The sequence below is a fragment of the Barbatula barbatula genome (assembly GCF_947034865.1).
Source record: "Barbatula barbatula genome assembly, chromosome: 1".
Taxonomy (NCBI): Eukaryota; Metazoa; Chordata; class Actinopteri; order Cypriniformes; family Nemacheilidae; genus Barbatula; species Barbatula barbatula.
The window spans coordinates 4,443,062-4,466,075 of record NC_136766.1 but is presented as its reverse complement, the minus strand read 5'-3'; the positions used below and the strand labels follow the sequence as shown (position 1 = coordinate 4,466,075).

The 23,014-nt window shown below is 37.2% G+C and overlaps 4 protein-coding genes and 1 long non-coding RNA gene across 9 annotated transcripts; 3 read left to right on the top strand and 2 right to left on the bottom strand.

Annotated features, from left to right (window-relative positions):
• The first annotated feature begins 166 nt into the window (after nucleotides 1-166).
• On the top strand, nucleotides 167-6,346 carry LOC306896544. Its single transcript, XR_013786933.1, has 4 exons — nucleotides 167-230; nucleotides 4,598-4,762; nucleotides 5,729-5,783; nucleotides 6,065-6,346. It is a non-coding gene; the product is annotated as an uncharacterized lncRNA (long non-coding RNA).
• Nucleotides 770-8,120, bottom strand: haus6 (HAUS augmin-like complex, subunit 6). 2 transcript variants are annotated; one of them, XM_079460623.1, is made up of 16 exons: nucleotides 7,549-8,120; nucleotides 7,212-7,307; nucleotides 7,049-7,127; nucleotides 6,341-6,473; nucleotides 6,047-6,191; nucleotides 5,691-5,753; nucleotides 5,560-5,614; nucleotides 5,268-5,441; nucleotides 4,584-4,777; nucleotides 3,582-3,711; nucleotides 3,253-3,352; nucleotides 3,081-3,174; nucleotides 2,631-2,787; nucleotides 2,462-2,560; nucleotides 1,855-1,981; nucleotides 770-1,765 (listed from the first exon to the last, which is right to left on the bottom strand). In XM_079460623.1, the coding sequence occupies exons 1-16, from the start codon at nucleotides 7,656-7,658 to the stop codon at nucleotides 1,122-1,124; spliced, it is 2,400 nt and encodes a 799-aa protein (XP_079316749.1). In that variant the 5' UTR covers nucleotides 7,659-8,120; the 3' UTR covers nucleotides 770-1,121. The 2 variants fall into 2 exon arrangements, with proteins under 2 accessions (XP_079316749.1, XP_079316750.1); XM_079460624.1 differs by having other exon boundaries at nucleotides 791-1,765; nucleotides 6,645-7,127; nucleotides 7,549-7,848.
• A 2,179-nt stretch (nucleotides 8,121-10,299) lies between these two features.
• On the top strand, nucleotides 10,300-15,546 carry LOC306894662 (uncharacterized protein). Of its 4 annotated transcripts, XM_079457377.1 has the most exons (13): nucleotides 10,300-10,596; nucleotides 10,885-11,160; nucleotides 12,397-12,456; nucleotides 12,572-12,679; nucleotides 12,785-12,841; nucleotides 12,947-13,003; nucleotides 13,109-13,165; nucleotides 13,271-13,378; nucleotides 13,578-13,667; nucleotides 14,044-14,121; nucleotides 14,206-14,277; nucleotides 14,354-14,419; nucleotides 14,533-15,546. In XM_079457377.1, the coding sequence occupies exons 1-13, from the start codon at nucleotides 10,542-10,544 to the stop codon at nucleotides 14,592-14,594; spliced, it is 1,146 nt and encodes a 381-aa protein (XP_079313503.1). In that variant the 5' UTR covers nucleotides 10,300-10,541; the 3' UTR covers nucleotides 14,595-15,546. The 4 variants fall into 4 exon arrangements, 3 of the variants coding, with proteins under 3 accessions (XP_079313503.1, XP_079313504.1, XP_079313505.1); XR_013786716.1 differs by lacking the exon at nucleotides 13,109-13,165 and having other exon boundaries at nucleotides 10,322-10,596; nucleotides 14,206-14,273; nucleotides 14,533-14,601; XM_079457378.1 differs by lacking the exon at nucleotides 13,109-13,165 and having other exon boundaries at nucleotides 10,322-10,596; nucleotides 14,533-14,723.
• Nucleotides 15,547-15,986: 440 nt separating this feature from the next.
• On the top strand, nucleotides 15,987-17,722 carry LOC306902142 (uncharacterized protein). Its single transcript, XM_079470455.1, has 4 exons — nucleotides 15,987-16,127; nucleotides 16,237-16,512; nucleotides 16,805-16,912; nucleotides 17,018-17,722. Exons 1-4 carry the CDS (start codon nucleotides 16,073-16,075, stop codon nucleotides 17,140-17,142), a joined length of 564 nt encoding a protein of 187 aa, XP_079326581.1. The 5' UTR covers nucleotides 15,987-16,072; the 3' UTR covers nucleotides 17,143-17,722.
• Nucleotides 17,723-18,440: 718 nt separating this feature from the next.
• On the bottom strand, nucleotides 18,441-22,229 carry LOC306895075 (uncharacterized protein). The gene is made up of 4 exons (XM_079458000.1): nucleotides 21,818-22,229; nucleotides 20,614-20,889; nucleotides 20,149-20,223; nucleotides 18,441-19,689 (listed from the first exon to the last, which is right to left on the bottom strand). The coding sequence occupies exons 1-4, from the start codon at nucleotides 21,876-21,878 to the stop codon at nucleotides 19,571-19,573; spliced, it is 531 nt and encodes a 176-aa protein (XP_079314126.1). The 5' UTR covers nucleotides 21,879-22,229; the 3' UTR covers nucleotides 18,441-19,570.
• Nucleotides 22,230-23,014: the final 785 nt, after the last annotated feature.

The following is a 23,014-nucleotide window of genomic DNA, read 5'->3' as shown; positions in this document are numbered from 1 at the left end:
GTTCGCATTCGTGCGCTGCGCAGGTTGAGTGGCGTGTGACGTCGAAGCAACGCGATGCCGATTTGAAAGCGCGGGGAGCGGTACGCTCTCGCGGTACTTTGATTTCATACAGCGGTCGGTGTGCGTATCGCCGCATGAATGCGAACACATAATGCTCACCGTTTACAGACAAGTGCGCCACAGGATGAAACAGGTGGCTTAGTACGCAGTTTAGCGTAGACGACGAGGACGTAAGTACGCAGGAGAAGTGCGAAAGTTTACTTTGTCATTTGGAAGACGCTTTTAATCAAAAGTTGACGTTAATTATATAAAAAATTTAAGATAAATATCATTTTGTATGATGTGTATTTTGATACTTTGCAAGATATAAAACATAGTATGTTTACAAATAGTTACACTATAAGCTACTATTAATATTTGTTAATAATAAGCTCCTTGACACCAAAACAAGTGCATTTTCACAAACTCTGTGCAAAGAATTATTCTTTAAAATAGTTAATGACTAGTTATATTTGAAGAGTTTGGGTCCAAAGTGTTAACTTGATTTCAATCATGTTATTATTGCGTTTTATTTTCAGTTATGGCTTATAAAACCAAACCTACTTAAGTTTGATTGATAAAAATTGGAATGCGCAATAAAAACATGATTTTTGATCATTTAGCAACCAAACTCTTCATACGTAGTCTTTCAGTTTTGATGGGTTTACCATTTTTCTAAAATAAGTCCCTCTAAAGCCTTGTACACCTGTAGTGTAGTTTTAATAATGCTGATGTAGGCGTTCACGATTTAAACAAAATGTGATGCATGAAAAAGAGGGTCTGCAAAAATATCCTTTATTACAAGATGTACCACGCCAACATTTTTCATTTACCTTTTACAATGTATGCGGGAACAATTAAATTCATTTGTGCATACTAAACATTTAGTTAAGACTTGTTAATCATGAAAATAAGCATGTGGTATGAAGGAATGACCACCAGCGTTAGTTTACAGATAGTGCCATTACAAGTGTTTAACAGCAAAGTCACTGATCAGTCAGCGCAAGTGAAGTACATTAAATCATTAAGCAGTTACTCCACATAATATTGATATGTATTATTAGTGTCATTTAATGAAGATGTTAGTATTCATCTAAAGTTAAGTTAACTAAATTAGGCAGTGAGAGTTTCTCTGCTGGAGGAGGGGAGACGTTCTCGAGCTTGTCCAAATCCAGAGAAAATAAAGTTTCATCACCAGCCCAAAGGTTCAACTCCGAAGTCTTCTTTGAAAGTACTGGAGATATAAAATCAGACTTTATGCACGAGTCTTTATTTAAAGTGGCATCCAACGACAAGAGCAGACAACTTTCTCCATCAGGAGATTGTGACAAAGGCAGCAGGAGCAGTTCTTCAATTTCCTTGCTACCCTGGATCTCCATTGACCCTTCACTGTTAAATGACATCTCATCCTCAAGTTCTGGAAGCTCCTCGTGAGCAATGCTGAATTTAATAACATCACTCGAGCTTAGGTTGTTGAGATCTTCTAGCTGTGAGGAGTCCCATGACACGGTTGAGTGCGTTGATGCCCCCTGCTGGACCGGATGGGAAATGCGAGGACCTGGCGTGTCAAATAAAAGCGATGGTTCTGGACTTGATCGGTTCAACTCGGCAACGGCAAGAGGAGTCTTAAGCCAAGACAGGCTGTCTTGATGATTCCAAGAAGCTTGCTTTTTCTCAGTCATGCCTTCCTCCACAGCTTTTCGCCATGAACTTCTTACATCCTTAACTGGAGCGATGTATAAAAAAAAACATTACATCCTACAAGTGATAACGCCCATAAGTTCAGCACTTATCTAGCATTGAATTAAAACTTACTTAGACTTTCAGGTGTGCGACACAGCTGTTTCCTAGAGGAAAACGGGTCCGATATTGCGTTGAGTAACTGCCCCAGGTCCACGTCATTCCTTCCATTGACTGGACTCATGATGACAGCATCTGCAAACTAAAACAAAACCAAACTTAACTTAAACCGCTTTACACACTCAACTCCTTACCGTTTTGTGATCACATACACCAAACTAACGGTCACAATACCATTCCTGTTGTGAGCGAACAAATATATTATCTCCTACTTGTAAGCGCCTTTGGATAAAAGCATCTGCCAATTGAATAAACCTAAAAATCTTCCGTTGCACTTTATCTGAAGGTTGTCTGCTCCGTATCTGTCCGTGGCGATTTCTCTCAGTTCGCACCGGTCATCAGAGAGCAGGTTTGATATAGGGAGAGCTTGTGATGGGCGGGTCACTGCTCAGGACCGCTCATGTATCAGTCTCCCAGAGCAAAAACCTTCAGCTTAGTCTTATATGTGGTTTAGAATCTGGAGTATAAAACTCATCAACTGCATAGTGGTCTCTTTAGGTACATCAGTGGATCCTCCTAGATTTGACAGTGTACTAAAAATCAAAAGTGCATGAATACATACTTGATTGGCCAAGTTGTCACATTCTAAATCTAGAATCTGAGCCTTGTTCTTTATGATCGAGGACTTTTTCTTTGAGAGCAGAGATTTCCTGTGGCTGGCCTGCGAGACAGAAAAATGTAAGTTATTAACCCAGCTTTTGTGATAAAACAGTATTGACATGGAAATCTACCTGTACTGGACTGGGCGTCTGGACCACATGTTGAACTTTGACTGGGCAGGTCAAAGGAGTGTCACATGGAGGAACCTTACAAGGAACTTCTGTTCTTGGGGAAAACAAACCATCAGAGGAATGCAGCAGCCTTTTATCTTCAATTGGCAATGAGATGCTGTTGAGAAATTCAGAGGAAGGGTTGAAGCTTAACTTCATACTTGGGTAAACATCACAAGAAGTTTACGACTTCAGACACAGCTAACCTTAAAACAGGAGTTTTAGTAAATAAACGCCTTCGAAGAATACATTACTGGTGTGCATCTCGATACAAAACAATGGCACAGATACATTTTACGATATTTCTGGTCAAAGTTATATTTAGTTAAGACAGGTCACACGTTCATTTTAGCCTGGGACTATTCTTAAGCCTCATCTCTGAAAACAGGTCTAAATCTACCGGTTACATACTTTTTGAATTCCCGCTCCAAGTGGACTTTTGGTTGCGAATAGACTTGTGTTTCCTCCACCTTAGGTCTTCTGTTAGACATCTCGTCTAACGGCTCTAAATTTAGGAAAGACGAAATTAAGTTTGCACTAGCAATGAAAGTAATATAGTTGAATGAGGAAGCCATTAACTTACTAGGTAGCGTGTGAGTTTGTGAGATGATACTAGCTTTAAAGCTAGCCTCAGAAGCTGGCTCAAATGACAAAGGAGCCATTGGAGAAACGAAGTCAAGAACCTGTAAAAAAAGATCATGGGTTAGAAAGCAGAACAGATAATTTCCCAAAAATAGATTAGATTTACAAAGTAAAATACATAATGTGACAACTTGAAGCACGCTGTACGTGTCCCGCTGATAACAGTTGAGTGTTAAAGGAAGGAGACCGCATCGACAACAAACCAATCTGAACGAGAACAGCGACTATCAGTGTGGATTCACAACCAAAATACTATAAAGTCAAACTCACAGGCTCTTCTTTCAAAAAAGAAACCAGAGGTGTGTTTTTTAAACACTCGGCCCACTTTTTCTCCCAGTCCTCCTCCAGCCTCCCAATGGAGCTTTTGATATCTGCTGCATCCTCACTCACAAGTTTCCTCCTGGGGAAAGAATAAAAACATAACCTGTATTTAAAACTACTTCATTACCAAAAAATACAACTTAAATAGGCTAATTGTGTTCAGAAGCTGAAGAGAACGCAAAACCTCCAAGCACATTCTAACAACTGACTGATTCCAATGCATTTATACTACAGGTGTGAAATCAAGAGGGTGTGGCCACAGATTGCCAACACATGAATCTAATCAGAGACTTGAAAACCAAGGCGTTAATCGCATACGCACACAAGGAATTAGTTCTGGTTAAAGCAGCTTGTTTGTCTTAAACACACAGTATATAAATAACAGAGGATATAGAAAATAATATGAGACAAATATGAGACTAAAAGGATAAATAACATAAAAAGGTGCAGTTTAGTTATTTGCAAGTATGCCTAGTAAGTACTGTATATTACACTGGTGTCCTATGATTTTATAATCATAAAAAATGATATGTATTTGTATAAAGTATGAGATATTGCACTGAGATATACTGCACTTAAGATATATTGTTAGTTAATAAGCAAGTTTACTTTATTGTCTGTTACTTGAACAGAAATTAATCTTTGACACGGTCACAACACACAATACATCCACATATCACATAATAAAAACACATAACACACATGTTCCTAAACACTTAACTGACCTTTACAACACAGTTTGAACACTTTAAAACAATTGGTTTAAAATGGTTACAGCTTGTGGGATAAATGATCTTTCATATGCCTTCCTTTTAGCAATGGGCATTTGCAGTCTACGCCCCAAAGGAAGAACTCCAAAGGCGTACTTCATTTATTGCACTAGAGACTTCCATCCTAAATAATAACGGAAAACAATTGTGATTGTAAATGGGTTTACTATTAAATTTATACCTTATGATCTTTAGGTTTTCTTTGGAACGGCTGAAGAGCAAAGCCTGTTCCTGGAGATCTTTGTGATGAAGATGTGTAGTAGCTCCAGCGATCTTCTCTCTCTCCTCGTGAAGGAGACATAAGCCCTCATTCAGAACCTCCAGCAGACGCATGAGAACAGGCTGTCCTGCCTCATACAGGTTACCAACACCGGACTGGAAAAACACAAACCCTTAATAACTAAATCAGAAATATTGACATATTTAACTTTTAGAACAGATATAACATGTTAAATAAGGACGCAAAAATGTATCTTACATCTTCACACAGCAAAACAACACATCTACCCAGATCTTAAAGATTGTCCGTTTTATTTTCACTATTTGATTGATGTTAAAAGCACATTGGTGAGCTGCTGCTCATGTATTCATGATCCTATATGAATAAACTCTAACAAACCAGGCATTTAAACTCTGCTAGTGTCAAAGTCCGGTTACATTCAAAAGCAGACAAATACATGATCACTTAGTTATTCATTTGGGAATCAGACTATTAATAAAACAGACAAAAGACCCACAAATTTCTGTGTTATCAGTTTGAATAATTCTCATGAATTATGACTGCCTTAAGGAACTGAAAGTCAGTATAACGTTTAATCTCACGGTAAAGAACAATAAGGTATTTTTGCTCTTCTATAACTCTAACCTGATGTGATAGCCGCTCCAGTCTTTCACGCAGAACCGTAGGTATCTTGACACAGAGATCCTGCCCATCTAAAGTGTACTGGTCCACCTGTCCACGGATCACACTCTCCACCGCTTTTCCATCTCCCTCGAGGGTGGATAAAACTCGGTCCGTCTCCACCCAAAGCCCTCGCACCTGAAAACGTACACCAAATACAAAATATTGCTAGAATAAGGGTCAATAAGAAAATCTGTAAAAACTTACAGGTTGGTAAGAAATAAATGGTTTATTGACAATAAAAAAAATAACAAACCTTTTGAATTTTCGCAACAATTTGTCCCTCTAAATCTGTGTCACTAACTTGTTCCCTAAAAGCAAAAAACATACCGTTTACCCAGTTCATAAGACCTTTTGAAAATGTACAGACATTTTTAAGCAACTTACGCAAGTAAAAGTTCATATTTGGCATCTTCTGCATCTAGGTCCCTCAAAGATTTCTCCAAACCTCTGGAAGAAAAGCAAATTCAAAGTTTAACAGTATGTATCATATTCTCTATTTGCTTAGACACAACCCTATATATTTGGAATACGTTTCATTCGTGGGTGAAAGAGTGATGGAGAATTGGCTGCTTGTGTGTCAATAACTCATTCAGTCCAGCCCAAATAATACCCTTTGACATCTCATGTTATTCTTAAAAACACATATTGCTCAAATATGTTTAGCTTCCGTGTAAAACAAAAAAGCTCATAGTCACCATATACAAAGCATTCATATTCTAACGTTGTAACGGGTCACTCACTTTGCCCTTTTCTGATAGTCTTGGATGAGACGGTCCTGCTCGACAGTCACTCTCTGAAACTGTCTCTTCACCACCTGAAATCTTTTCATCTCCAGCTCGTGTGAACTTGAGGAAATCGCCGCAGCTTCTGGGATCCACATGCCATCTAAAAGTTTATTGACAAAGGCAGAATATGATCATATCATCAACATTTGATTCAAGAATAACAGAAAAGCTTCGAATGACACTTTATATCTATATCATGAACGATGTAGCAGTTTTATCATTGGTTAAATTATATTAATAAAAGCATACCTATAGCAAATGTCTTCAGTGTTTTTAACATGACATGTTTGGCTAAGTGAAGCATCAAGTTGATAAATCTTGGTCCAGAAGGGGAAAGCAAATGGGACGCGGCCACCTTGGGAAAAGTGCTACCTTCTTCATTCTAGACATAGAAAGACATTTCACAAGTTAATACAGAACAACAGTGTGTTAGTTTAAAAACATAATTTATTTTTTGTTTTAACACAAAGCATTCTATAAACTAAACATTCAGTATAATTTAAGCGTAAACAGAAATGCTTAAATGCAATAAATGTATATTATATATACTAACTTTTGACAGCACATGGTTTAGCTTTTTCAGACTATTTCGTGTTTTGTTGATCTGGTTGGTTGGGCATTGTGTCAGCGGTGTAAAGGTTGTGTGATCGATACCCAAGGAAACATACTTACTGATAGGAAAATACAGCTTTAATGCACTTTGTTGCTTGGATCAAGCACATCGGCCAAATACATAACCAAATGTAAGCTAACATCAAATGATTTCGTAGCATTCAAGACATTAACTAATGTATTTGGCAGACGTTTTAATCCAAAGCGACCTTGCCTTTACGGTTTTATCAGTACATGTGTTCCTTCGGAATCGAACCCACGATCACTGGTGCCGATCCAATCCTCTCCCAAGTGCACTGCAGGAAGAAGACCACCATACTACCACAAAACAATCAACACACATACCGCTATTTCTTGAAGCCATCCAAAGGTCACCCTGCGGAACTCGGCATCACATTTATGATCCCATATAGGCCAGCAATGTCTATGAAAACAACATCACTACTGAATACTAGTAAGACAGCACATGTGGAAGCAAAACAAAGCATGTGTCATTGCAAAGCCCTACCTGAAAACGTCCTGCACACGAGTGGGATTCAGTTTCTCAAACAAAAAGTGGATGACAATATATGAAGCTTCTTTGTTTGGCTTATCAAACATGTGCCTGTGAAGAGAGGGACAGTCAACTTAATACAAATATAGTGCACTCATCACCAGGCAACCGTTTTCTTTTACTTATGCTTTTATTTAACGTTACATTTGTATGGAAAAGTAAATGTGCTGTTATCTTTAGACACTAAAGTCGTGGTAAGAAGAATCTATACTTATATTGAAACAAGTGTATACTAGGCCCTGGTACAAAATAAGGAAAGCTAGCTAGACAAGATAGATAGTTATTAACTTACACTCCCAGATTGAGATGTTTAATGTTTTTTGCAGAGACATCCGGTTTGAATTCGAGACTCTGCAGACACCACCATAGATATTTGCCGTTTGTCTTGTGGAGTTTAGACATCTTGCTTTCTTTCGAGCTAGCGGAATCGTACGACAATAAAACAACGCGACAACTAGCGATTCAAATCCATTTACACCAACGCAAACATTACCAAGTGCGACTCGTTTATTTCTCACACTGAACAAAGTGTTTACGTTTATTAAAAAGCGAAACAACTTCCTTCTAACCGCCAATTTATTTGAGCGTGTGTGCGGCGCGCCGGCTGCGTCTCAATACGTGTCGCCAAAGTCTCGTTCCCTCGTTTGAACGTGATGTCTAGATTACATTAAGCGGTTGAAGTAAAACGGCACGCACGTCGTGTACTCGATAGTCGTTCAGATATGCGCGGGGCGTTACGGTTTATTTCAAGTTTAGCTTTTAGGGAGGCGAGAAGCCGACATCGCGCATGGAGCTCATCGTGTATTGAAACACGACCATTGACGTTGGGCGGGGCCTTTGCGACGTTGAGGATGGTGTTACGGCAAGCGAAAGGGATCAAGATTCAAGATTCAAAGAAGCTTTGTTGTCGTGATACAATACATTTTACATGGCCAGATCACGGGAAGATTTAACATAAAAACGCACAGAAACAGATTTAGGTAAACATCAAATACAAGTATAGAAGTTTCTAAACACACTTCTCGATATAAACAGAAAAAGAGCAATCAACCGTCTCAACCAAGGCAACGGTCGAAATACCGCGAGAGCAGAGTACACCCCGCTTGTTATAATCGCTCTCGCGTTATTCTGATGTCAAAAACCGATCGGTATGCGCAGGTCCTTATGAAGTTGAACGCATCTGAATGTGCCTACCGCAAGAACGTGCCATTGCTAACTTTTATTGATGATATATGATTTATCTAACCTTACCAAAAAGAGAACGTTTATTAGCCACGGTGACATTTTAAAAGCTGCAATAAAAAAATAAACTGTGATAAAAAAATAAAAATAAAAAAAAGTGTTAGTTATTGGTGTGAATAAGTGTTTAAAACTGTTAAAATACCTATTATTAAAGATTATAATCATAATATATAAATTGAGCTGTGCGGTTGATTTCGTTTATAAATCATTAATCGAAGTTGAAAACATAACATGCAATTTAAACAGAGATGGGGATATAAAGGCAAAAGTGGAAGCAACACCTACGTCTGTGTACTGTTTGATCTGTACTAGATTATTCTGGGAAAATGTCATTTTTTAATAAAAAGAAGTGGTCAGGAATGATAAGGCTTTAGTTCAGTAAGATATGTTGTTTTCTGAGCTGCTAGATGTCAATAAGACTTAACAGAATCAGTGTAAAATTGTGTATATACATGATCTCTAAAGCTATGTGTTTTATTCAGGTTCCTCATATTGTTCTAACCACAGTTAACCCTTTTCTTTTCTGATTAAATGTGTGGTATCTAAAAATAATGACAGCTAGGGCAGGGGTGGCAACCTCGATTCATTTTCACAGTATAAGGGAAGCTCCAATGATCTATTATTGTCTTTATGAAATGAAACTAAGTTTTTTGCTAAATGCTAAAATGAATTTGAAAAAACATTTGTTAGTTTAATCTATAATGTGCACTCTAAAAACTAAAACGTCGCACTAAAATACACACAGATCTTCTTTATCACTTTAGAATATGAAAGCACAGATTATGAAGGGACAGATTAATATTTTCACCTCAAAATCTTCACCCATCGTCATCTGACAAAAACGAATGCACATGGGCACACGCACCCAAGATTGCGCATGAGAGACAAAAAGGTCTAAAATACATGGATTTGTCTTTTACTTGTATATTTGATCCGGCCTACACACACACACAACCAGAAGTTCACTTTATAGTTCATCAACCTTGTATAGACACTTACTGCACTTTTAAATGAAGTTTATTTAACAAAGTTCAAGAGGATGCATTTTCAGTGATGGGAAAGATGGGCGTATATATCCACCCCTCACCTCTGTCTAGTAACAGTTATGCTACATCCCTCCGCCACCGCACTGTCCTCCCTTCAGACAGCGGGAAAAATACGCAATCATTATCACGTCTGATCATGCATCACACATGTTTTTGCAAACTCGTAAATCTACATGAAACCAGTTCCTTTCCTGTACGGTACTTCCTCACTGCTGTATCATATCATTCAATAAAGATGCACTCTGTGATGCTGTTAGCACCACTGTTTATTGGTACTGTGATGCAATAAAAAATGTTCATCATTTCGTGTTGTATTTACATGTTATTAACAAAACGTAAGATTATAACAAAGGGAACAAATAGCATATTAAAGAGCACATGTTGTGTTGTAGAATGCAGCCAGAATGAGATGCGTGAAACATGTTTTTTTGACCACATTCATTAAACAAATGCGGGTGGGGATGAATGTGTTGGGGTGTGTTGGTTTGAGCCAGTATTGATGGGCTACTTCTTTTGGGTACACCTTGCATTCTGTATTCTACACACAGTTCATCTTTAGATTAGATTAGATTCAACTTTATTATCATTACACATATACATGTACAGTGTAACGAAATGTAGTTTAGGTCTAACCAGAAGTGCCATTAGCAAGTGCAGGATATACAGTTAGAATAAATACAGAATACAATATGAGAGAATATAATACAGTGGGCATGGACTATAAAAAGGCGTGTACTTTTATGTAACCAGACTTAAGTAAAAAAATTATTAAACCACACAGACGCACATGCACACTCAGACACGCATACACCAGATATTAGTAACCACTTCACTTCCTGTTTCATCTCAACTCAGAAACTGTGAGGTTCATGTAAAACAATCTTAAAAGTTGTCAGCGCAGATTCCACGCGCTTTATCGAAACAGAAAAATAGGGACTGTGGGATAGTTTAAAACTAAAAGAGGACGAACACGTGATTCTCACACTGACAGCAGGAAATGAAGCATTTGGTATTAATGTGTCTTCTGCTCCACATTCACACATCTCAGAGCGGTGAGTATCATTATCTTCATTATCCAGTCTAGAGATTCTTCATTGAGTGTGAATGAAACTGTGTAAAAACACAACCTGTTGCAGTGATTTAGCAACAACATTTCTAATAAGTAGTGAAAAAAGAACAAAAGCACATTTCAGAAAAGATGCGAGACATCAGAAACTGGAGTGTTTTGATCTTTTTTCCATTCTTTTGAATGTTATGTAAGACTGCAGGAAAATAATGAAGTCAGAACAGTCGTGTATTTACAGCACATTGGATTTGTTCATTTGTGTTTGTTTTGACAGAAATACACCATCGGGGGATCACTGAGGGAGCTGGTGTCAGTATCTACTGTAAACATGAAGGGAAAGTGATATGGAGTAAAGACAGAGATGGAAATAGACTGATGATCCTCACTGCAGAAAGCAAGGACGAGATACAAAAAATCATTGCAGATCCTCATAACCGTTATAGTGTTTCAGCTGATTTATCACTACACATCAAGAATGTTTCTGTCTCAGATTCTGGAATTTACAACTGTAATGGAAATCCAGCTGTGCATCTGACAGTAACAGAATCAGGTGAGTGTTTACATGCTTCACATCATACATACATACATACTGTACACTGACAGTCTCAATAAAAGCATAAAGCATAAGAAGTACAAAAGTGGATTACTTTATCGGGAAAAATAAATCACCGGTTAGCTGGACAAAGTTAAGCACACAAATGTGCATCAGATTGGATCATGGTCAATAGTGACACTTGTGTCTTACATTACATGTATTTATATCAAACACATGAAGTTCAATCAAATGATGGGAACATATTATTCACATCCTCATCTGATTCGTTACCCTGTATATTGTTTTGAGAATATGACCCCATGTAAATGTGTGCAATGGATCTCTTTCTGAAGCCTAAAGTTATAATAATGTAAATGGATAATAAGCAGCTAAATAAAACCCACATTTCAGCTACTTTGAAGAAATAAAGGCCTTCCCAACTCATTGTTTTCATAAAATTCATAAAGTAGGCCTATACGTTAAATACTTTACCAAACAAATCGATAAATTTCCCTACAAACTTTGTCTGTGTGTGTTTGTATGTTCACTGTATTTGCAGTTAAAATATCTATGTCCAGCAACAATCAAACAAAACCCACCACACCATCACCAGATTAGATCTGCATAGCATCTCTTTGCATAGCATCTATACAGTGAACTTTTTTGTCATTGAACCGTCTCGACAGAACGCATTCAAATAATGTTTCAGCATTTGTATTTCTATAAAACATTCAGTTATAGAGTTTTTGTCCCTTTGGCCAATTTCAGTGATCTCTAGTACGCACAGATCAAGCCAACATATGGGGGTCAGCTGTGGCCTAGTGGTTAGAGCGTTGGGCTTGTGATCAGAAGGTTACTGATCCGAATCTCAGTGCCAGCAGGTCATGACTGAAGTGCCCTTGAGCAAGACACCTTACCCCTGATTGCTCTGCAGTAATGTGCCACTGTAAAAATACTACTTATAAGTCGCTTTGGATAAAATCGTCTGCCAAATGAATAAATGTAAAGTTTAACATGTTAGTTTTTGTACACTCATGACTAAGTTGATAACATTTTATTAATTGAATCATGTTGTACTGCTAAATGTAATTTTTTGCGATAGGTGGCATGTATTTTAAACTTGTGTTACACTTTCCTGTACACTTCACTGCCTTAATGGATGACTTTAACTTATTGCCTTGGCGTATATGGCTTTATACAAAGATTGTGTAGTGATAAAACAACTCAAGTTCTTTTGGCTTGCGTTTCCAGATTTGAGCACAACAAGCCCAAGATCAAGCACGAAAACTGAGACAATCACCATAACGAATGGTTTGTAGAAAACCACTTTTTGTACTAGATAAAAACATTCCTAACCAAGGACACCTGGATGTTCATCAAACACATTTCCAGTATTAATGTTTGCATGTGTTTGCTGTATTATTAGACAACTTGACCACCTCCAGTGAAAGTCCATCAGGAAAACCCGCACCATCATCAAACGTTACCACCTCCAGTAAAAGTCCACCAGGAGCCACCACACCGTCATCAACAGGTTCATTCAAATATAAAAAAATGTATAAAATGCTTCACCTGGATGTTTGAAACATCAAACAAATGTCCAGTATTTATGTTTGCATGTGTTTGTTGTATTATTTAGACAAGCTGAACACCTCCAGAAAAAGTCCACCGGGAGCCACCACACTGTCATCAACAGGTTCATTCAAATATAAAAAAATGTATAAAATGCTTCACCTGGATGTTTGAAACATCAAACAAATGTCCAGTATTTATGTTTGCATGTGTTTGTTGTATTATTTAGACAAGCTGAACACCTCCAGTAAAAGTCCACCGGGAGCCACCACACTGTCATCAACAGGTTCATTCAAATATAAAAAAATGTATAAAATGCTTCACCTGGATGTTTGAAACATCAAACAAATGTCCAGTATTTATGTTTGCATGTGTTTGTTGTATTATTTAGACAAGCTGAACACCTCCAGTAAAAGTCCACCGGGAGCCACCACACTGTCATCAACAGGTTCATTCAAATATTAAAAAATGTATAAAATGCTTCACCTGGATGTTTGAAACATCAAAGAAATGTCCAGTATTTATGTTTGCATGTGTTTGCTGTATTATTTAGACAAGCTGAACACCTCCAGTAAAAGTCCACCAGGAAAACCCGCACCATCATCAAACGTTACCATCTCCACTAAAAGTCCACCGGGAGCCACCACACCGTCATCAACAGGTTCATTCAAATATTAAGCAATATATTTTCCATACATATGTTTCAGAAATGCTATTTAGAAAAATGTGTGTGTTCACTCCTATAATAGTGTAATGTTAATATTTAAACTGCTATAAAAGTGTAATGTACATTTTTAGGCTTAATTTAATGCTCAAATTAAGAAATAAATGGACCACAGGAATGATGTTTTCTTTTCTAGAGTCTAAGATTGCTGCAGGCGTGTCAGGAGCTGTTGTGTTTGTGTTTGTGGTGCTCGTGGTCTTGCTATGGGCATGTATCAAAAGAAAAGGTGAAAATCAACTTATTTATGGCACAATCTTGTTCATCTTTGGGTGCCACTAAAAAAACGAATTTCATTCAATTGAGTTTGGAAAAACATGAGGATGTATAAATTGCAACCAACGGCTCATTCCACTCCTCTATTTCGAAATACTATGGCGGATGACACAGGACTAAGATGTCATCATGTTTAAATGACCGAAACGTATTTACAAAACAGATCCTCCAAAAGATGATACATTGGACCTTTAAGAGACTTAAAGAGACTTTATATTTATTAAAATGCTGGATAAAGATATTAACCTCTCTAGTGGTGACTCGTCTCTGAGCCTGCCAGCACACGGACAGCTTTTAACCATATGGTAATACATGTTATTTTCTTTTAGATATTTCACCCACACTTTCTAACAAGAAGGAGAATATATACGAGTCTGTAGATGACAGCGATTTGACTGCACAACCTGGTAAATGTTTAAATTGTTGTTTCCAAAAAAGTGTGATATATTGATCTTTAAGCATCTTTTAAGAACTGTATCGCTTTTCTGCAGTTCCCCCACAAAATCCAAATCCAAATGACCCCATATATTACTTGGCTGGAGATCCTGACATAGTTAGAGTTGGTAAAGGAGCACATTTTTACATTTTTGTTGTGTTTTCTATCAGTTGTTGATCTATTTTCCTTTAAATGAATCTCAGGCCAAATGAAAGAGACGGACGATCACACATACAGTTTGACATCACAGTCAAAGGAGAACATGACTGGTAAAAATATACAGTATTTTGCATATTAATACAGTGGGAATTATTTCAGTATTTTGAGAAATCTATATGATCTGTATAAATATACTGATGGTTTACATTTTTCTGTTTTCCAGAGCGAGAAGAAGACGTACCTTTGTATTCTACTATCAATGTGCATACCATAAACCAACCATGAATTTTGGGGAATACATTCAAACAGAGAATATGAATCAATAAATAATAATTCATTTCAGTGAAAAAAGTGTTTATACTAATATTGTTGAATTTGAAATGGTGTGTGTCGTAGATTTATGAAAATATAGCGTTGCTGTTTTCAGCTTCAGTTTTTTATATATTATTTATATTTTTAAATGTGCAACTCTGTAAGCTTAATGCAATAGCAGTTCCTTCTATGGATTGTATTATTTTTATCTCAATCTTAAAACTTTTATTATCTTGCACTATTTATTAACTGTTTCTGAAATGTAGACAGACCTGAATTTACAGAACACCTGAAGCTTTTAAAAATGTGTTAGCAGATGTAATAAAAACACAAAGATAAAAGCATTTAAGGCAAAAGATAAAAGGCGAAAATAACTGCCCTCTTTTGTTACATGCAACCACACCATTTTTAGACTTCCTTCTTCAGAAAGGACATTGGTCAAAACAGGAAATCTAGCATGCATGTGCAGTTTCAATACATATTTGTGATTGAATTTCCATGTTGATCCGAGCTGGTTTATGATGATAAAAGGTCTTTCTGATGAAGCTGGTTCGCCAAGAAAAAACTTGCTTGTTATGATCTATAGAAGGTTTGCGACACAAGCATGCTGGTTTTCAGCAATGCTGGTGTCTGTAACAGGTTTGTCTCCACAAGAAATTATTTTCACATATGTGGTCATGACACCGTGCAAAATAATGGGCCAAGTTTAAACTGAATCTATTGCTGCTCTTGCTGCCCGTGTGACTTCTTGTGCACGCTAAAATATCTTTGAAAGATTACGTAAAAGATAAAACAATCAGCAATAAGTCTGTGTTAACAGAATCCCATATGCTCAAAAATCGTGTCTCAGGTGTACTCTTATTTTTATAACCATAGACACTCCAAATAAAGAAAGTGCATATAATAAAGGTAAAGCATTACTTTCAATTTGTTATTGTGTTCATGTTTGTTTTTTATTTTAATATACGTTTTATAAATAAATACATTTACATTTAGTCATTTAGCAGACGCTTTTATCCAAAGCGACTTATAGATGAGGAAACATTGGAAGGAATTATAACAACATAGCCAACAAAATACATAAGTGCATCAAACTAGTCCATTAAAGCCCAGCACGGTATACAAAGCTATATAAATAAAAAATAATATTTTAGCATGCGGCTTTGGACCCGGAATTTATTGAAAGAATTATACTTCCCATCCACCGCCCAACACTCTCAAAACTACAAACTGTGTCTGTATTTTCATTTAGAAATGTGAATTTCATGGCTTTGTAGACTACACTCATTGTTGGCACTTCAGAGAAAATGTTTAATGTTCTTTCATTTATAAAATAAATGTAAGCAATAGTTAAGCCCTCCCATCACTCACACAGACACACACAAACACACACACACAACATTTTTAACTAAGAGCAGACGTTCATTTGATTCTCACACTGAAAGCTGAAAATGAAACATTTCGTCTTAATGTGTCTCCTGTTCAACATACACACATCTCAGTGTGGTGAGCATCATTAGTCTTTACTACTTTACTGAATGTCACCAGACTGTAAATAAAAAAACAACCTGTTTTTTTAGTATGTAAAATTCTTCATTTGTGTTTGTTTTGACAGAAAAACACCATGGGGGGATCACTGAGGGAGCTGATGTCAGTATCTACTGTAAACATGAAGGGAAAGTGACGTGGAGTAAAGACAGAGATGGAAATAGACTGATGATCCTCACTGCAGAAAGCAAGGACGAGATACAAAAACACATTGCAGATCCTCATAACCGTTATAGTGTTGGAGATAATTTATCACTACACATCAAGAATGTTTCTGTCTCAGATTCTGGAATTTACTACTGTAATGGAAATCCAGCTGTGCATCTGACAGTAACCGAATCAGGTGAGTGCTTCACAGTATACAAATAATCTGTAAATCTTGCAAATCTTTAAAAAGAATACAGATATCACAAATATGCGGGTATGTTATATTTTTGTAGGATGTTACAGGCATTTTTAAGACAATCCACAAGGTCTCAGTCATTAATTCTCAATATTATCTATTAATTTATTATCTAGCTTTTGTTGAAAACCACTTTTTGTACTAGACAAAAACATTCCTAACCAAGGACACCTGGATGTTCATCAAACACATTTCCAGTATTAATGTTTGCATGTGTTTGCTGTATTATTAGACAACTTGACCACCTCCAGTGAAAGTCCATCAGGAAAACCCGCACCATCATCAAACGTTACAACCTCCAGTAAAAGTCCACCAGGAGCCACCACACCGTCATCAACAGGTTCATTCAAATATAAAAAAATTTATAAAATGCTTCACCTGGATGTTTGAAACATCAAACAAATGTCCAGTATTTATGTTTGCATGTGTTTGCTGTATTATTTAGACAAGCCGAAGACCTCCAGTAAAAGTCCACCAGGAACCACCACACCGCTCTCAGAAGACAGCACACCAGCCCCAGACTCATCTGCTACAACTGCTTTCACATATTATTGTATGGATGAAAACTAGATGAGAGTGATTCTGCTATTATTATGATTCAGATAAGAAAATATTAAGAAATGTAATGAAACTATGAGCCAGTTGTTTGTAGTGCAATATTGTCAAGAACCTTTCAAACATTCAATATCAATAAATAATTGTGTGTGCTTTTTTCTGTCAGGTCATCAAGTGTTTAAATTCGGGTTTAAAGCATATCACAAAATTGAACATGATATTTTATTACTAGCAGTCTGCCTTTTTAATTGTATTACGTGTTTCTTCATCCAATGCTAAAATGTTTTATTTTATTAAACTTTTCTGTTTCTAATATATTTGATCTTTATCTTCGCATAAATCCATGGCATGTACTCATTTCACCCATGTACAGACTATATGGTAAGGTTATGGTTATAAGTGTTATATTCAGAGTGTGGACTCTGTATAGCCTAAATGGTCTTTCTGATGAAGCTGGCTGACCAGAGGTTAAAGTTTACACTGTTTAATGTTTAAATCTGCATATATACATTTTTTTAATGCTGCACATGTGAGTGTTTGTGCATGCTGCAAGATTTGTGTACATTCGCATGTAAAAGATAAAGTCAGTAATGAGAACAGGCTATGTTTGGTTCTTTAAAACGGAAACTTTGTGGCCCTTTGTGGTTGGTTGGATGGATAAACAATCGTGTTTCAGTTGACTACTGACACTTGTTCAGACCTCAAAACAAAGGGCTAAAAAACGTTAAAGGCTTTAAAAGAACTTTAAAGTCAATACGATACTTAATGTGTAGCCAGTGAAGGGTTGATAACATTGGGGTTATGTGATGGTATTTTCTGGACCTGGTTAGAACTCTGACAGCTGCGTTCTGAACTAACTGTAGTTTGATAATTGATGATGCAGGACAGACACTATGTAGCGCACTACAGTAGTCAAGTCTTGAGGTCATAAATGCATGAATAAGCTTCTCCACGTCAGCAACACACAGAATATTTCGTAATTTGGCAACATTTCTAAGGTGGAAAAAGGCTGTTTTTGTGACATTTGAGATGTGATTTCAAAATGACAGGTTGCTGTATAATATAACGCCTTGATCTTTTACTGTATTTGTTGGAGTAACAGTGTAGCCTTCAATTTGCAGTTTATAATCTAAAATATTCTTCTTATGTGTCGGGTGTCCGATAATTAAATATATTAAGTAATTTTTTTCTACTATGGTATCAATGGTGGGCAAAAATATGTAATTCTTCCAAATATGTAATGCAAAAGCTGCGTATGTCATTGTTAGCTTTAGAAAGATGTTTGTCATGAACGGTTTTCTTTTTTTATTTTTACTCCATTATTAGATAAACCATAAGTCCCAGTCACTCAGAAGACAGCACATCAACAGACGAGTCATTACTGTAAGAATCTCCAACCCATATGCTTGCATCTATATTTTCAAGAGCTGTGGTTGGCATCCCAGGTAAGGCTGATGTTTAGTGGCTCAATGCCCTTAATAGTGTATTTCTGATGTACTGATTACAGATCTTTAACATCTACTCTCTAAAACTAAAAGTTTGAGAATCAAAACTGCCACACAACATACAGTACATGACAATATAACAGTTTTTACACAACCGGCTAATTATATATTTTATATAGCTGTCCTTTGGTTAGAGCATGGTGCCAGCAACGCCAATGTCATGGGTTCGATCCCAGGTGATTGCACATAGTTTGATATACAAAAGTATAGTACAATTTAACCAAGTCGCTTTGGATAAAACCCAAATGCGTAAATGTAAATATAAATATATACATTATATTTTTACATTTATTGACCAACATTACATCAGTTGTTAATGAACAAAACTAACAGAAACTACATTTGGCAAAACCCACAAATGCTTTGATGTCATCAACGATGTCATAAATATTTTCCTTAACTGCTGAGACAGAAAAAGGCAGTCTGGTTACACAACAGCAGTTTTAAATAGGAACATTATCGTTCATCTATTTTAGAAGTAGCAAAATCTTTTTGTCTTGTACAAAAGACGATGTCAGGACTTAATGATCTGATCTGATGTACAGCATATACGTTATACTCCAGGGACCACACATTGTTCTCATGCTTTTATAATTAAGCATCCTAACCACACACTCCGTACATATCTGATATATTGCAAACATGCAATGGAGTATGCTGGTAATTTAATAGGCTAATATGTTTGAATAAAAATGTTAAAACAAGCTAAGAACTAAACCAATAAGGACACACTGCTAGAAATGCAAGTTCATACTAAATACTACTGTAAACAAAGCACACAAAGTATTTGCGATGATGATTTAATGATTGTTTGTCCTGTAAATGTTTGAATGTTGTAGACAAAATGGCTGCAAACAGATCACGATGAAACTCAATGTTTAGAAACATCTTATAAACAGAGAAACCACTATCACAGTGTTTGCATGTCTACTAAATGGTTACTTGTTTTCTTTTATACAGTAAGATGTGTAAGCAGTTCTAGTAGATGAGTCTGGGGTTGTGGTGGTGTGTTCTGGCGGACTGTAGATGGGACCCATAGTTGTTTCGATTTCATCATCTAAACATATGGAGTAAAAATAATGATACAAAAGTCAGTTATTTTGGTTTTGTTGCTTTCAGCGTTGTACTATGTCAGCAAAAAGGTTAAAAATTTTAACTTTTCTGTCACAGGGTGGTACCTTAAAGTTCAAAGTTACCTTGTACCTTCAAAGTTACAGTTAAATGTTCATCCCGTACACCACAGGTGCTTAAGTTAGACAAGAGGTCCTAAGGGGATAAACGTAGACCAAAAGCACTATATTTAATGTGTTATATACATGTAAAGGTACAAAGAGGAACCTTTAAGGGTACCACCCCAGTGACAGAAAAGGTAAATTTATTGACAGGGTACACCACAAGTGCTACTCTGTTTGGTAAATGGCATATAAACCATTTTAAACAGCTTTCTTGTTCTAACAAATTTAAATTTTAAGATGTAGTGTACATTTGAGGCTGATAGCGTCATTTCAATTGTTACCTGTTTTCTGGGGGTTGGAGTCTGGGGTTGTGGTTGTGTCTGGGTGTCTGAGGCTTATAGTTGCTCTGTTTTCATCTAATGGAGTAAAAAAGCTAAGTTAGTTTGGTTTTTGTTTCTGTTAGTTTTGCATTTCACAACTGATAAATTGTGTCTTGAAACCTTTTAGAAGCTTTTTTCATGTCTATCCTCCTGAATTCTTAAATTCACATATAGCATCTTATTTCTTCTTAAGATAAGATCTGAATATAAGAGTTATATGTCTTCTGGAAATTGTAACAATTGATGCTACTGATTTAACCAATTGTGGTTAAAATGTTATAAAACATTTTGTTGTGCATTCGCAGGAATCAAAATCAAGCCTGCAGGTGAAATCAGTGACAATTGTATTTTAGAATAACTGAGTTTTTAGTTTTAGTCTTCATACAGAACAGCATGTATATATTCATTTGAATCATAAACACTCACCTGATTCTGTTACTGTCAGATTCACAGCTGGATTTCCATTACAGTAGTAAATTCCAGAATCTGAGACAGAAACATTCTTGATGTGTAGGTCTAAATCATCTCCAACACTATAACGGTTATGAGGATCTGCAATGTATTTTTGTATCTCGTCCTTGCTTTCTGGAGTGAGGATCATCAGTCTATTTCCATCTCTGTCTTTACTCCACGTCACTTTCCCTTCATGTTTACAGTAGATACTGACATCAGCTCCCTCAGTGATCCCCCGATGGTGTATTTCTGTCAAACAAACACAAAACAAATCTAAAATGCGGCAGATACTCAAATGTTGTTCTGAATTCTTCAAGCTTTAAAACTATTTCCCATTGTTTATTTGTTATCATCACAAATGCAGAGGAATAAAATGAAAGTTGAAAAATATATTTCATATACACTTATAGGTGACGTCATCAAATGCCGCACTTTCTCTCCCCTCTGAGCTGTCAAGTGCACGGGTTAGTTTTGCTACGGGTTTATCGCGAAAGTAGTAGCAAATGTCGCATGGTTTTGTTGTCCAGGTCACATATTACTTATCGGACCAAAGACACTTAAACAGAATATTTTGGATTATAACCTGAAAATCGAAGGCTGCACTGTTACTCCAACAAATACAGTAAAAGATCTAGGCTTTATATTATACAGCAACCTGTCATTTCACATCTCAAATGTCACAAAAACAGCCTTTTCCCACCTTAGAAATGTTGCCAAATAACGAAATATTCTATGTGTTGCTGACGCAGAGAAGCTTATTCATGCATTTGTGACCTCAAGACTTGACTACTGTAGTGCACTGCATAGTGTCTGTATCATCAATAAACAAACTACAGTTAGTTCAGAACGCAGCTGCCAGAGTTATAACCAGGTCCAGAAAATACCATCACATAACCCCAATGTTATCAACCCTTCACTGGCTTCACATTAAGTATCGTATTGACTTTAAAGTTCTTTTAATCACTTATAAAGCCTTAAAGGGTTTAGCCCCGACCTATCTAACAGAGCTTCTATCACACTACAACCCATCACGCTCTCTAAGATATTTTGATAACACCTAGAATAACTAAATCCACCAAAGGGCGTCGAGCTTTCTCATACGTAACACCTAAACTGGAATAGCCTTCCCGACACTATTCCAGGGTCAGAACCGAACAGCAAAGATGATAACACTCACCGCTCTGTGTTGGGTGTGTGTTCCTGAAGATCACAAGACACATTAAGACCAAATGCTTCATTTTCTGATGTCAGAATCAGATGAACATCCACTTGTAGTAAAGATTGTCAAGTGGTATATGCACACTGTTGTGTAGGTGTGTTTTTGGGTGAGTGTGCGTGTGATGGCGTGTGGTCAGGGATGGGTTTAGCGATTGCCTAGTTTGACATATGAAACAATCTACATTACAAAAAAAAATTTAATAAACTTAATGGAGAATATCCTAATGAAATAACACATAAGATTTGATTAAAGTTTTTTTAGAAATCTGTTTTTTTGGTGAAATCTCAAATGGGAAGAGGATGAGTCAGTGTACATTAAGTTCCCTTTCGAGGGAACTCTACACTGCGTCAATGTTGACACTTTGGGGAACGCCAGCAGCGTGACGCATCTGAATACGTTGTGTGAAACTAATCTCGCGACTTATCGTCGCGCCGCGATGACGTCACTATGACGTCACGAGTGACGCGCGGCACCGGAAGGTATAAATAGGAAGCGGACGCAATGCAAATCAGCTTCTGCCATTTCAGCAAAGCGCTCTGTGTGTGTGTGTGTGTGTGTGTGTGTGTGTGTGCGTGCGTGCGTGCGTGCGTGCGTGCGTGCGTGCGTGCGTGCGTGCGTGCGTGCGTGCGTTCGTGCGTGCGTGCGTGCGTGCGTGTGAAGTTTATTGTCTGTTTGTTTACGACGTTGTCTAGATTGTTTATTGAAAACTTTATTAGAAATGAGTAGACAAAAGATCTTTAAGCCATGTGTTTCCCCTTGTCCTCGTTTTATTACGGGTGGGGATACACATGAACTCTGTGTTGAGTGTTTGGGATTTGAGCATGCTAAGGCAGCTCTTAAGGGGGATCCCTGTGAACATTGTTTGTGGCTATCACTAAAAACACTCAACTCTCGTGCTGCTTTGTTTGATGAGTCAGGCAAAATTCGCCAGCCTCACGGATCGGGACCCGCTACTGCCGAGGCAGCGCGGCGTCTCCGTTCGTGGGGCTCGCAGATGGATGTTTATGAGGGTGTTGAGACGGCTTCGGCCTTTTCTCAACCCCCCAGTTCCATTGCCTCTGGAAGGGATACGGGAGCCCGCATGGCGGCTTCTCCCGTCCCATCCAGAAGCCCAACGCACTGCTCTAGCTCTGAGGAGTTAGAGAGTGTTGGTTT

Coding starts and splice junctions, on each gene's coding strand:
- haus6 (XM_079460623.1), bottom strand. CDS start 7,658: ATGTCTAAACTCCACAAGACAAACGGCAAATATCTATGGTGGTGTCTG. Junction 3,712..4,583: donor GAAAACCTAAAGATCATAAG/GTATAAATTTAA, acceptor TTCTTTCCCCAG/GAGGAAACTTGTGAGTGAGG. Junction 2,788..3,080: donor TTGGAGCGGGAATTCAAAAA/GTATGTAACCGG, acceptor ATTTCTCAACAG/CATCTCATTGCCAATTGAAG.
- LOC306894662 (XM_079457377.1), top strand. CDS start 10,542: ATGAAGCATTTGGTATTAATGTGTCTTCTGCTCCACATTCACACATCT. Junction 10,597..10,884: donor CATTCACACATCTCAGAGCG/GTGAGTATCATT, acceptor TTGTTTTGACAG/AAATACACCATCGGGGGATC. Junction 14,122..14,205: donor CGATTTGACTGCACAACCTG/GTAAATGTTTAA, acceptor GCTTTTCTGCAG/TTCCCCCACAAAATCCAAAT.
- LOC306902142 (XM_079470455.1), top strand. CDS start 16,073: ATGAAACATTTCGTCTTAATGTGTCTCCTGTTCAACATACACACATCT. Junction 16,128..16,236: donor CATACACACATCTCAGTGTG/GTGAGCATCATT, acceptor TTGTTTTGACAG/AAAAACACCATGGGGGGATC. Junction 16,913..17,017: donor CACCACACCGTCATCAACAG/GTTCATTCAAAT, acceptor TGTATTATTTAG/ACAAGCCGAAGACCTCCAGT.
- LOC306895075 (XM_079458000.1), bottom strand. CDS start 21,878: ATGAAGCATTTGGTCTTAATGTGTCTTGTGATCTTCAGGAACACACAC. Junction 20,890..21,817: donor CACACACCCAACACAGAGCG/GTGAGTGTTATC, acceptor TTTGTTTGACAG/AAATACACCATCGGGGGATC. Junction 20,224..20,613: donor TCTGACAGTAACAGAATCAG/GTGAGTGTTTAT, acceptor TTACTCCATTAG/ATGAAAACAGAGCAACTATA.